This window comes from Oryzias latipes, chromosome 17 (genome assembly GCF_002234675.1).
Source record: "Oryzias latipes chromosome 17, ASM223467v1".
Classification (NCBI taxonomy): Eukaryota; Metazoa; Chordata; class Actinopteri; order Beloniformes; family Adrianichthyidae; genus Oryzias; species Oryzias latipes.
Window position 1 is genome coordinate 24764794 of NC_019875.2, and position 13012 is coordinate 24777805.

General features: G+C 36.8%; 2 protein-coding genes across 3 annotated transcripts; both read left to right on the top strand.

Moving 5' to 3' along the window:
- Window positions 1–2803: 2803 nt before the first annotated feature.
- LOC101157325 (serine--pyruvate aminotransferase) lies at window positions 2804–7125 on the top strand. 2 transcript variants are annotated; one of them, XR_910460.2, is made up of 11 exons: window positions 2804–3142; window positions 3326–3518; window positions 3653–3717; window positions 4957–5057; window positions 5133–5203; window positions 5285–5369; window positions 5453–5551; window positions 5632–5701; window positions 6012–6112; window positions 6264–6392; window positions 6766–7125. XR_910460.2 is itself a non-coding variant. In XM_004079251.3 (11 exons), the coding sequence occupies exons 1-11, from the start codon at window positions 2864–2866 to the stop codon at window positions 6871–6873; spliced, it is 1296 nt and encodes a 431-aa protein (XP_004079299.1). In that variant the 5' UTR covers window positions 2806–2863; the 3' UTR covers window positions 6874–7120. The 2 variants fall into 2 exon arrangements, 1 of the variants encoding a protein (XP_004079299.1); XM_004079251.3 differs by having other exon boundaries at window positions 2806–3142; window positions 6012–6107; window positions 6766–7120.
- A 74-nt stretch (window positions 7126–7199) lies between these two features.
- On the top strand, window positions 7200–12403 carry thap4 (THAP domain containing 4). Its single transcript, XM_011486844.3, has 5 exons — window positions 7200–7338; window positions 11047–11206; window positions 11276–11385; window positions 11630–11733; window positions 11833–12403. The coding sequence occupies exons 1-5, from the start codon at window positions 7314–7316 to the stop codon at window positions 11947–11949; spliced, it is 516 nt and encodes a 171-aa protein (XP_011485146.1). The 5' UTR covers window positions 7200–7313; the 3' UTR covers window positions 11950–12403.
- The last annotated feature ends 609 nt before the right edge of the window (window positions 12404–13012 follow it).

Consider the following 13012-nt stretch of genomic DNA (forward strand, 5'->3'; position numbering starts at 1 on the left):
CATTATTAAACAGAGATAAAAGATATTATGCAAAATACAAAATGAAAAAAACTAAATCAGGTTTGAGTATAAATCCACACATTTGTACTAAAATCTCAAAAACAACAAACTCGCCATTTAAATTTTTTCAGGTAAGATATAAGTCATATAAATATTTATTGAAGGAAAACAAAAGTGTAAATGATGGATATTGGTAATAGGATGAACAAACATGTTTTTAAAATATTAGCAAAAATCCTATATTGTGTATCGCCAACTTCTCACTGAAAGCCTTCTTGTTGATTGTCAACAAGGGAAGGTTTTACTTATTCAGGTGCTTCATGGTTTTAATTTAATATGGAAATACTAGAACTTATATACAAGAATCTTCTTGTTTTTTTTTTTCTTTTGCCTTAGTATACATTAGAAATTCTCAAATTATTACTCAATACCTGAGCATTTTTTCAGTCACTATCCTCCTCTAAAAGGAATAAAATATTTGGAGTCCTACTTTTTACTTACTTGAGTAACATTATTTGAACTTGCGCTATAGTACTTGAGTCCGATTTTTTTAATCTTTACCAGCCTCCATCTGTTTTCTGTATTCATTTCCGTACATGCTGTTATACTTTTTTGAGTACACCTGAACATTTTGGCTTCTTTAATCACAGAAGAACACACACAAATAGTGTCTTGTTATAGCTCAAATGAAAAAGAAAAATATTTAATTGTATCCTGCGACAGACATGGCGACCTGTCCAGGGTGCCCCCTGCCTTCGCCCACAAGTGGTCAGGATAGGTTCCGGCAGCCCCATGACCCCGAAAGGGAATAAACAGATGAAGATGACTGAATGAATGAATTTTATTGTATCCACACAGATGATCATACATCATTCCAACCCAACAGCTCCTTTCATAGCCAATGCCGCCTTGTTTGACTGGGATCATTTTAAGGTGCCCTATGAATGAATAAATTTGAATTTGAACTCAAAAAGCTTCTTTATATAAAATAGCACCAAAGATGACAGTGAAGACGTGCAATTCAAATGAAAAACTTTGTTATTATGCTTTTTTGTAAACATGCAGTTAAGGAACATACTGTATGCATTTCAAACAAGGCATTAAATCAGCAATGTATTTTTTGCCATTGCTTCAAAATACAGAAGCAATATTTTTCATTCAAATATTTAGTGTTACGGCTGTGGCCGCATTTCTGTTTGTTAAAGGTTAAAGTGTTAGAAAACCAATTTTAATGCAAAAGAAATTATCCTAAAAAGCTTAGGTGGTTTAGTTGAGAGTTTTTCTTTAATGTAAAACTTTAAATGTATTTTATTTACTGCAGATTTTTTATGTGAACATATCTGAAACACAAAAAGTTACTTTAAAAAAATGTACTTTCAGGTAATAGTTTCTGTATTAAAATTTGACTACAGTGATAGAGAAACAAACCTAAACTAGAAATAAATCATAAATGAACTACGTATTTAGAGTGAATTTAAACATTTTTAGTGCAAATGAGTAAAGAAATGTGTGCTTTTGCAAGAACACTGTGATTATCTTAATCCAAATGAGCATTTCTTCTGTTTAAGCTTTTTAACTACATCTAACTGTGGTTTATGACAACCAAAACTCAGTGGACCTTCCTTCTTGGCCCATTTTTCCTCTGCATGACCGATTAGGAGTGCTCAGTGCAGAATGGCAGTGAAAAAAGGCAAAAACGCTTCAAATCTCACTAACACGGGTGTAATTATTTACCCAGCCACATTCAGAGGAACACCTGCTGACCTTATTCTGACACAAATACTTCAACTGAGACTTATCCTTCTAGATAAACTTTTATTTAGGATTGTGAGAATGTTTATGAAAGCTGATCACTCTTTGATCCACTTTAATATTTAACTTGAGAGGCAATGTTTCATGATTTACCTGGACGGTTTAAAGTTTGGAACTGTTGGTTGACTGTTAAATTTTTAACAAGTCTAAAACACTTTTTAAAGGCATTTGAACATGAATTTTTTAGAGAATTTTGAGACACTTCTGGGAATTTCACCAGCAAGGATTTTTCAAAATGCAACACAAAGCATTTTTCATTTTAGTTTCAAAAGGAGCATAAATTGATTTTACGTGTTCCACAGATAAGAGCAGCTTTGGCGTGTTTACATCTTGATATGAATTGAAATTGGTGTGCCTGTGCTTTTGCCTGCCCCTGTTCTTGCTCTGCAAGCGCAGATTGGCTCAGAAAAAGGAGACTCCTCTTTCCAACCCCCTCTGACTGAAGGGACACATTAGATCAACAAACCAGCTAAAACAAACCAACGTCAGCCGGTTCTGAGCTGCCAAGTCGAGCAGGCTTTTACTGTTTCACCCAGTTCAAGAGTCAAGTAAACCACAAATGTGTCACAGAAACCAGTCATTCTTGAACCAAACTGAATCAAATGCTCTTTAACCTTGGGCAGAGAAACACTGTGGGCTAGTGACAGATGTTGTTATGGTATAACTTAAAGAAATGTTTTTTTACTATTGAAAAATGAAAAACATAAACATATAACAATAAATAAGATCTAATTATTTTTAATATTCATTCTTGTATAAGTTTTTTTCTTCTTCAGAGGTAATCATTATAAAGGAATCCTTCCAATATTGGAGAAAAAGTGCAAATTGTATTTGTCTGAAAGTAACTTGGAAAAAAGAAAACAGAAGGGAAAGGGACCCTATTTCTATTACAACAGTTTGATCTGCTGCTCCTTCTTGCGTCAATTGACGCACAGGCCTTGCCCACCAGGTCAAAGACCTGCTTATTTTAAATGTGCACTCAAACTCACTGGCAGGCTCAGTTTCTCTGAGAGACCAGAGACCTTTGAAGGACCCTCTGGCCTAGGACACCATGATGCAACGGGCTTTGTTCAGCAGGAGCGTGCTGCTCGCTCAGCAGGCTGCAGCGGCTCTGGACAGCCCGCTGGTCGGGAAGAGCGCATCTGTAATGCAGCGCATGGATCACCGCTCCATGTCCTCGGTCACCATCCCGCCGCCAGCGTGCATGCTCCGGCCGCTTGAAGTTCCCATGCGTTATCTGTTCGGACCGGGACCCTCAAATGTTCCTCCACGAGTTTTGGCCTCGGGTTCCAGGCCAATTATTGGTCACCTGCATCCAGAAATGTATGAGGTAAAACCCTGACATCTAGATTTGTTTTCATGGTTTGTAAAATAACACTTGATGATTTGGAAAAAAGTTATTAAAGTGCTGAAAAGTAATCATCGACCATAGAAAAGTGTTGTGCGTAATTTACGCATCACTGCTGTCCCCTGAGACTAAAAACTTGAGTGTTTTTTTTCCATCTGGCTACAGATCATGAACGACATCAAGAAGGGGATCCAGTACGCATTCCAGACGGAAAATAACATGACGATAGCAATGAGTGGCTCCGGCCACGCTGCCATGGAGTGTGCGGTGTTCAACGTGGTGGAGCCTGGAGAGAGTGTCCTGGTGGCGGTCAACGGTATCTGGGGAGAGCGAGTGGCGGAAATTGCTGAACGGATGGGTAAGTGTATGTAGAACATGATTTTAGCAAACACTCAATTTGTTTGTTGTGTTGTTTTATTTTCTCTACCGATTAGTTTAAGAAATAAAACATCTAGCCAAGTTCATTTTCTTTTTTTCTTTTTTTGTCTGTAGGTGCTAATGTACACACAATAGTGAAAGCGCCTGGAGGATATTATACCAAGGAAGAAATTGAACAAGTTAGTAATATTCCTTTAGCCCAGGGGTGGGCAAACTTTTTCACTCGTGCCGTGGGCCACACAGGGTTCTAAAATTTGATGGAAAAGCCAAACCGGGAGCAGATGCAGAGTGTTTTGGTAATCCACCTCATCAGAGAGAAAATAACATGGAATCTGGACGAAAACATACTTTAATTTTGATTGTAAATTAATATTAAAACAGAAATTTTGAGTTTTATTTTGAAGCTGTGGCTTTTGTTCTCACTATTTTTTTTCAAAACTTTATTGAAGATGTACAGGATACAAAATCAAGTCAGTTTTTAATTACACAAATTAAAAAGAGTAAAAAAAATGTGCCAGGGGAACATAAAGAGCAAAGGAGAAAAAAATAAAAGATTATAAAAAAGAGCAGTAAAAGCAGTAAGTTGCTATCCTGTACATTTAAAAAATTCCAGGGTGTCAAAGGTTCTTATAGCTTTGGGGTTGGAAGAATATTTTATTGTTCTGATATATTGGCTTAACGTAATCATAAAAAGTTTGAATAAGGGCTTTTTTTCAGAAAATTTGCATTTATGAATATGGAATTTGGCTAGTATTAATAAAAGGTTAATTAAATAGTATTCCCTTATTAGTGAATTATTAACTTAATAAAAAACAAATAATATATCCTTGTATACCAAATCAAATTTTTTATAAATTTTACATCGAACAAAAGAGGTAAAGTCTTTCCAAAAAGTTGCTGTTTGGGGGTTTTGTTCTCATTATAGAGTCAATTACACCAAAGGATTGATGTCACTCGGAGAAAACGCAAATTTAGAGAAATGCTGCGTTCATGTGGTGTTTTCATGATCGGAAAAGTGACTGTCCGACTGAGAAAAAAAGACAAATCTACCAACACCACATGAGTGCAATGTAACTTTCTGCTTCTAGAAAAAGGTCGATTTTTTGTAGTCCAAAATCTATGGAGGAGACTCCAGAATTACGCAGAAAATAAAACATTAATGAGGATTATTAAAATAATTTATTCCAGTTTGGCGTGTCAGATTGAATAGGTGAACCTGCTGCATATGACCCCCGGGACATTGTTTGCCCACCCCTGCTTTGGCCCAAAATATAACTGTGCTTTTAATCTGATGATTTTATTGTGTTTATTTTTGTTTCATGTATATTTAGTCTACCTGTTTTACAATTATAAAGTTTAATTTATTTCCTAAATCATGGCATGAAGCAAGTAACTGGTCTTTTTCTGTTCCTCTCAAGGCTATTGAGAAACACAAGCCTGTCTTGTTTTTCCTCACACATGGAGAGTCCTCTGCTGGCCTCTGTCACCCAGTAGATGGCATTGGAGACATCTGTAGAAAGTACGGCTCCTGACAAACATGTTTCAACCATAAATACTTCTTATTACTCACTGCTCGCTGTTTCATCTCCAACAGAAATAACTGCCTCTTCCTGGTCGACACAGTTGCATCACTTGGAGCAGCACCAATTTTTATGGACAAACAAAGTAATGCAATAGTATACATTGAAGAAAAAATGAAATTCAACCTCCCTTGCATGATATTTAAGCTTTTACTTCTTTTCTAAGAAATTGACATCCTGTACACTGGTTCTCAGAAGGCACTAAATGCACCTCCTGGCACAGCACCCATCTCTTTTAATGACAGAGCATGGTAAGAACTGCTTATTTCTGCACTTTGCCTTCTATATGTGTTCAAATTTCCCTAAAGACTGATAATATTTGATTTCTTGACAGCTACAAGATGTTTAACAGAAAAACAAAACCAATATCCTACCTCTTTGACATGACACATCTGTCCAACTACTGGGGCTGCGATGGAAATACAGTCAGAGCGTATGTTTAAACCAAAGCCACGCAACGTCACTAAATATACAAGATAAAAACGGAACAGTTTTGCTCTGTTTTTTTTTTAGATATCATCATACTGGGCCGGTGTCTGGATTTTTCGCCCTGAGGGAAAGTTTAGCGATTCTCGCCGAAAAGGTAAATAGATATTCCACAACTTTACCTCTTTGCCAAATAGCTGAGGAAAAAAAACTTTCTATATCATGTTCTCTCTTATAGTATTATTATAGTATAATTCTTATAGTATTTGCAATTAAGACAAAAAATAAAGCCTGTTAATTCCTAAAATAAAATATAAAATAAAAAAAACTTTTAGTCGCAGAACAAGTAAACATTGTCATAATTTCCTCTTTGTCACTTGTGAGTTATTTAAAGGGTTTCTAAATGCATCAAATCATTGTTGTCTCTAATCATTTGGATTACTGACGGAGCCTTTGTCTTTATCTAGGGGTTGGAAGAGTCTTGGAGGAAACACAAAGAGGTAGCAGCCTACCTGTACAAAGGGCTGGAGGATCTTGGTCTCAAGCTTTTTATCCCTGATAGGGTGAGGTAGATAGTTTTTCAAGTGTTTGTGCCTCATAAAACTATTATTGATAAAAAAAAAAAAAATGACACGAAAAGATGAGTTCAACCAGCTAGTTTTTAAAAGTGATGTTTATTTTTTTCTTCTCTGTGTGTGCTAAATGTGTCCTTTCTGCAGGATTTGAGGCTTCCCTCCGTTACCACGATAGCAATCCCTGAAGGTTACGACTGGAGGGAGATGCTGGGCTACATAATGAAACACCACCAGATGGAAATGACAGGAGGACTGGGGCCTTCTATCGGCATGGTAAGTTAGAGGTGATCAAGCAGAGTTTTGCCTGCTTAGGTTTTACATCTGACCAATATTCCCATGATTGATGGCTTCAAAATTCTACTTCAGGTTAAAATTTATTTCAGTTCCCCATCAATCAAGCTATTTATTATGGACTACATTTCAGTGTATTTCCTAATTTTACATTCTTTAGCAAATACAGATATTAATATTACTAAACTGTATCATGGCTTCTGAGATTTATGTTAAAGTGAAATTACCAATCTGGTCTAAAGGCAGATTTTACAGCGAAAGCAGGTTCATCAAGCATAACGGTTTCCTGATTCATCTTGCTGAGTCACTGCAGACATTGCTTTGTGCCTGCCTTTTCCACCTCTCTTTGCATTAGGTGATGAGGATCGGATTAATGGGATACAACTGTGAAAAGACTAATGCTGACAAAGCACTTCATGCCCTGGCAGATGCTCTGAAGAACTGCAAAAAGAGCAAGGCTTAAAAGCTCACATTCCCAGAGTGCTGACTGTATGTCCATCCATCAATTAAACAACAAGTGTCTCCTCGTGGAAGACAGATGATATAATGTGAAAAAATATATAATTTTTTGTGGTTTTCTCCACAAGGATTTTAGATTAGTCCTATTGTATAAATTGGTAAAGTAGTTGTAGTTTTAAAAATAAAAGTATTGATATTGTCATATGACTCATGCTGAGTGCACTTACAATGTCAATAAAGACATTATTTTATCAAATATTTGTCTCCCTTCAATGTGTGGAAACAGGGAAAGTTCAATCTGTTTTAGGTAACTATCCTGAAAAGCACACTGCATTACCCACAATGCTCAGCGATGAAGAACAGCGGAAGTTGTTAGTTTTTGCTTGCCTCATAGTCGCTGACTACATTGAATCGTGCAGTCAAGTCTCGTAACAGAATTCATGAATGGCGTGTCCTTTTGAACCTAATGGTATGTTTATTTTTTGTCTTCAATGTTTGATAAAATAGCATAATATTGTTAATGTCATAGTCTACAACCGCGAAACAAGTGCAGCTGTAAACTAACTTCATTATTACGTGTTTTGTACATCTCTAATTCACTATCTCACCGTTTTTTGTTAAATTAAATATGAACGATGTTTATTTGTCCTTAGTACAAAACATTACTAATATGTGAGCTTTGTCGCAAGAGTTTAGATTTGTTGTCATCAATGAATGAAAGCAGTCCATGGTGTTTCTGGTTTTTGACCTTGAGTTGCATTCAATGTACCTCGAACACGACAACACCAAATCTTTAATTTTTAAGTAATTTTCGTTGCCTAACTAATTAATCGTAAAAAAAACCTAAGTATAAATCTTTTATTTTGTTTTTATTGGTTAAAGAAAGTAATTTAATACATATCATCGATCAAAAAGGGCTCTTCTGTTGTCCCTTATTATGCCAGATTGTCAGACTGTAACATGGCTGACTTTTTTTTCTTGTGGATTTGTTTTTAATAATAATTGAAACTCCAATTAGATGTAAATATATAACTGCAGTAACGACGATCACTTCCTTTAAAAATCTTGTTCGCAAAAATAGTCTGACACGCTACTGCCCCCTTGTGGAGATAGGTATTCATTACAGTTTGGTTAGATTTCTAGATCTTGAACTCCTTGTACATGTTTTCTCTTGCTCTTAAACTCAAATGTTCTAATTTTTTTCATCTTTTTTCATTAATCTCTTCGGGGTATCTAGCACCATACTCAAAAAATACTTTTTTTTCTTATAAAGTGTTGCTTTATATATATTTTTCAACTGTCCCTTGCTGCAGCATTTTCCCCTCCTAAAGTCTGCTCTTTGAATTTTATTTAAATATAATAGTTTTTAAATAAAGCCCAGTTAACAAGACTTTTGGAAACCAATGACTGGTGTATTGTTATTGTGGTGCTTAATGGCACAAAAGGTTTAAGGATCTTGCAGTGACTAGAACATATGACTGTGACACAAATTTATCAGAATGATGAAGATTAGGGGTTTGGTTAGGGATGACCCTTTTGACACGGACACTTCAGCTCTTGTTTCACCTTTTTAAAGCAGAGTGGTTTGGCACAATGTTTCAGGGCGTGTGTCAACTAGTGCAGATCAGGTGGTTCATGACGTATGAAGCCCCGAATGCATTGTTTAGTCAAACCAGACTTCAGATGTCAATTGTTTTTGAACACTTGGGCGTGCGGTTCTCAATACAAATGAATCCCAAACTACGTTTCCCCACTAGTTCTGTTGTTTACCCTGAATTGGAATCAATATCAGTTCATTGCACTTTACCATGGCTCCTGGTTAAAAAAAATATTGGGATCATTTCAACTTCGTTTCTCCTATTTAAGGCAATACATAGATAGGTATGTCTGCCATTTTAAAAAGGAATCCTTTAGATCCTTTCCTTTCAGTTTTTAGGTGCAGTGATTGATTTGCACGCATGAATTGGTCTTCATGATAATGCAACCTCCATGATGCGACACCTCCTGTGCATCCATTATGTTGAAACCCCATAATCAATAAACCAAACCTTCAATCCTCCCCATTTTGGTAATCATAAATATATCATGGCGATGATACAAAATCATCTCACAGATGGCTCAATGACTAACTTGATGGCATTTGCATCCAAAGATCATGAGTTCTAAACCAGCATTATACAGTTTTACCCTTCGTTTATTCTCTTCTTGTGATGTATGTTTTGCAGTGTCAAAGCACTTCTCACAGAAATGGTCACACATTGTGTTTTACGCTTTTTCATTATTATTTCCACGTTGAAGTGTTACAAGGATATGGAGCAGATGATCTACGTCCAGTCCACCACCAGATGTCGCTGTTCTGTGTTGTTTCAAAGCCCCAAATGGTTGATTTATTTTTCCAGCACAACTACATGAACCCTGAGGAAGCTTCATGGGGCTCCTACTCCCATCCCTAGTTTTGGACATTAGTTTTTGTTAGTTTTTCTTTTCTTTCTATTTTTTTTTATGCCAGTGGCATCTGGTATATCTGTGAATGCTTTTTGAAAACCATGCAGGTCCTTGATTCATATCTTGGTGCTCGTTCGATTTTTACTGAGACTTGTTGGCACATGCAAAAGACCCATAGCTCTGGATTAGCTTCAACACGCGTGTGATGGATACACTAGAAGGGGCGTTCAGCAGAACAGACTATGCAAGCATCAGCCTAAACTGCTTTGTGATCAAAAAGAGAAGTTTGAGGCTCAGGAGATGTGGTTAGACTGCAGACAAACATGAACAGTAATCCAACAGGGCCTTTCATATTCAATGCTAAAGGAAAACACGCTGTCCATGAAAGCGGGTGATGACATTTCTTAGGTGAATTTTGTGTAAAATTGGCATGTTTTCATTCTTATGAAGATATCTGCAGATATATCTACCCCTCAGTGTAGGGGAAAAAAGAGCTCACAAAATTCTGAGTGGGCTGACGATGTAAAGCAGAGAGAAAGCAAGAGTGTTGTTTTTGGTGACACCTCCACAGCTGACTGTACTTCTGTTAAAATCCTGACTATCTCTTCTTAAATGAACAGATTGACAAAAACATTAACTGATTGAGCTTCTACCACTTGCGCCTTTTAGCCAAAGTTAACCTTCCCTGAGCCACAGTGATCTCAAAACAGCGATCCGCGCCCTGATTACCATTCAAATCGATCATTGTAACTCTGTGCTTTGGTGTCACTCAGCGATCACTTCACCGCCTCCACTTAGTGCAGAATGCAGCAGCACGACTTAACCGGAACATCCAGACGAGCATCACTGCGGTGCTCACTGGCCCTCTGTCCATCTTAGAGCTCAGTTTAAATGTTTACTGCTTGTTTTGAAAGCTCTTCATTGTCTTGCCCCAGTTTACTTAAAGGAGATATGTAACTGTTTAACTCCACCCCTAGAGTTTTAAGGTTTTCATGCCTGTATCTGCATCAGGGGCTCGGTTCACGGCAGAAACACTTGGATGACCGACTTTTTCTTTGCATGATATCACCCCTAAACAGCTTTAAATTCCCACTCCGATCATATTTTGATCTATTTAATTTTTTTTTTATTATTATTATGATTATGCCGTTTCTAGGCAACATTTTAAAAAAAACTGTGTAATTTTTTAGAGCAAACAGTTTCTGCAGAGCGGCTTTAGTTCATTAGAAGTTCCTTTCTGAGCTGTGGACAGGACCGGTGGTGTTCCTGACATCCATCTGTTTCCACGCTCTGCCACTAGCTTACTGCCCCTCACACCCAGAAATGCCATTTTAATCTTAATTTTCTTTATATATGTCCTCCATCATGAGAAAAGGGACAAAAGGACATGTTAAATACACCAAAAACAACATTTTATTTAGTGGGTCTGTAAATGAAACTAAAAATGTACTTTTTAAAAATTGATTTTAATACTCTGTAGTTGGTGGCATCTTATTTTCTTTTATTCATTTTAATAAAGTATTATTATATAATATTTAATTTCTCCCTTTTTTGTAAAGCACTTTAGCACCCTGATGGGGTTGGAAAGGTCTATAGAAATAAAGTTTTGTTCATTCAAGGATTCAAATTCGGAAAGGCTTCGGTTGAAACCACTCAACTTCTCCGGGTCCTGGTTGTGTTTGTCTTGGTTCAAAACGGCTTTCAAATTCATGAAGTACTTGTATGATTCCAGCCTCAGCAGAGCTGAACCCAGCTGTTCGCTCTCTGGAGTGGCTGCTGGGCTCCTGGGAGAGCGATGAACCCGGAGAAGGCACCTTTTCATCCATCAAACCCTTCCGATACACTGAGAAGCTGCATTTCAGCCACGTGGGGCAGCCAGTCATCAATTTCATGTAGGCTACTGCAATTTAACTCAAATTCCACATTTCCTACAGCTGATTGCTCTCTGATTTTGTTTTCAGGTTCAACGCCTTTAATGCAGAATCAAACAAGCCCCTTCACAGAGAATGTGGTTTTATTCGAATGCAGCCCGGCACCAACAAAGTGGCTTTCATCATTGCACAGAACTCAGGTAGATCTCCTGCTGCCGGCCATCAAGAGTTTCTATTGTTGATCAAAAATCTGGATATTGCAGTATTTTGTCAGAAAAGAAAGCATGATGATATTTATGTACTGCCTCTGTTTGGTTCAGTTTAGTCAAAAGATGAGGCCACAGCAAATATGGAAGAACAGACCATTTTCAAATGTTGTTATTGAACTTTGAAAACTTGATCTTGCACGTCTTTGTCGTGCTCTGGGTAACTTTTCTTGCGCAGGTTTGGTAGAGATCGAGGAGGGAGAGCTCACAGGGCAGCAGTTGAACCTCCAGAGCAAGAGCGTTGCCAGAATCTCCTTCGCCAAAGAGCCACATGTGCTGCAGGTACATGTGGTCTTCTGCACTTATTTACAAAAAGGAAAAGGTTAGCTAATCGCTGCATCACAATTATAAAATGTGTTGTTCCTTTTTTTTTTTTTTTAGATTTGTCGTGTCTTCAAGCTGCAATCAGATGGGAGGCTGGAGCAGACAGTTTCCATGGCAACAGACAACCAGCCACTGGCTCAACACTTGCACATCACCTACCGTCGCTCTTCCTGAACCAACAAGCAGTTGCACTTCTCTTTCAATGTTATCTTGAGTCTAGAAAAGATGAGCTCCTTAAAAGTACTCGGATAAGGAAAGTAGCTGCAACATAACTATATTAACAATGACATTATATACCTCGGATTGTCATATTTTTCTCTGAGTAGCTTGTGGAAAAAGAGATTGCACTGTTTTTTTTTTCAGGGTAAAACATTTTTGTTCAAGTTTTAATATGTTTCATCTTTACTGTTTCCTCTTAAAGTGGTTTCTGTTTTATTTCATGACTTAGTGTATGAAAAGGGTATTTTTTTAAACATATTTGCAAGGAAAAAAAACATAAAATGTTATTTGTGAGTTGCTGAACATGTTTAATAATTTGTTCATTTTGTTTTTATTTTTGTTAATTTTATAACTGATTTAATAAATCTCTTCAAGTGAATGTACTGGTTGAATTAAATTACACACAAGCATGTTTTTTTTAATCTAACAGCATTGTTGGTCTACGGAAAGCGTCTTACCAGGACTTTCTGTGTTCTTTAAAACATTGAGAAGAAATTAGATAGAAAATGAGAAGTCATCTAAAATTTTATAGAAATGCCTCAGTTTTGACTTAAACTAAATCTTTTTTTAAATCCTGTTTATAAAGCAGCTGTTTTATATTTAAGGGATAGGTCAAGAGAAAAAACATTTTTTAAGTGTAGAGATCGGATCAATGATAACCCAGCTCTATTTATGGGTGGGAATCAGATTATCTCACAATAAAACACAATATGAATCATATCTGGTTTATAGCATTGATTTTTTTTATCATTCCAGACTGTTTTGTGTTGAAAAACAATACAAAATTCTAAATGATTCCTGGTTTGAAGCTGCTAAAACTATTTATAGCATCAGATAATTTTGGGTTGGCTATATTTGAACCAAAATTCCTGTTAAAACTATTTACCGTCTCTCTCTTGACTTCTTAAAATGTCCTTAAGTTTTCTTCATGCGTGGATGAGGAGCAGCATGATGGATTCCCCAGAGTTACATGTATGTCTGACAACACCATGGGCTGCTTACATGCAAACACAGGCAG

What these genes read in the sequence shown, in the direction of transcription:
- LOC101157325 (XM_004079251.3), top strand. Translation starts at nt 2,864, where the DNA reads ATGATGCAACGGGCTTTGTTCAGCAGGAGCGTGCTGCTCGCTCAGCAG. An exon ending in AATTTTTATGGACAAACAAA is followed by an intron (nt 5,204 to 5,284) that starts GTAATGCAATAG and finishes TTCTTTTCTAAG; the next exon opens with AAATTGACATCCTGTACACT. An exon ending in TAGCGATTCTCGCCGAAAAG is followed by an intron (nt 5,702 to 6,011) that starts GTAAATAGATAT and finishes GTCTTTATCTAG; the next exon opens with GGGTTGGAAGAGTCTTGGAG.
- thap4 (XM_011486844.3), top strand. Translation starts at nt 7,314, where the DNA reads ATGGCGTGTCCTTTTGAACCTAATG. An exon ending in CAGCCAGTCATCAATTTCAT is followed by an intron (nt 11,207 to 11,275) that starts GTAGGCTACTGC and finishes TTTTGTTTTCAG; the next exon opens with GTTCAACGCCTTTAATGCAG. An exon ending in AAGAGCCACATGTGCTGCAG is followed by an intron (nt 11,734 to 11,832) that starts GTACATGTGGTC and finishes TTTTTTTTTTAG; the next exon opens with ATTTGTCGTGTCTTCAAGCT.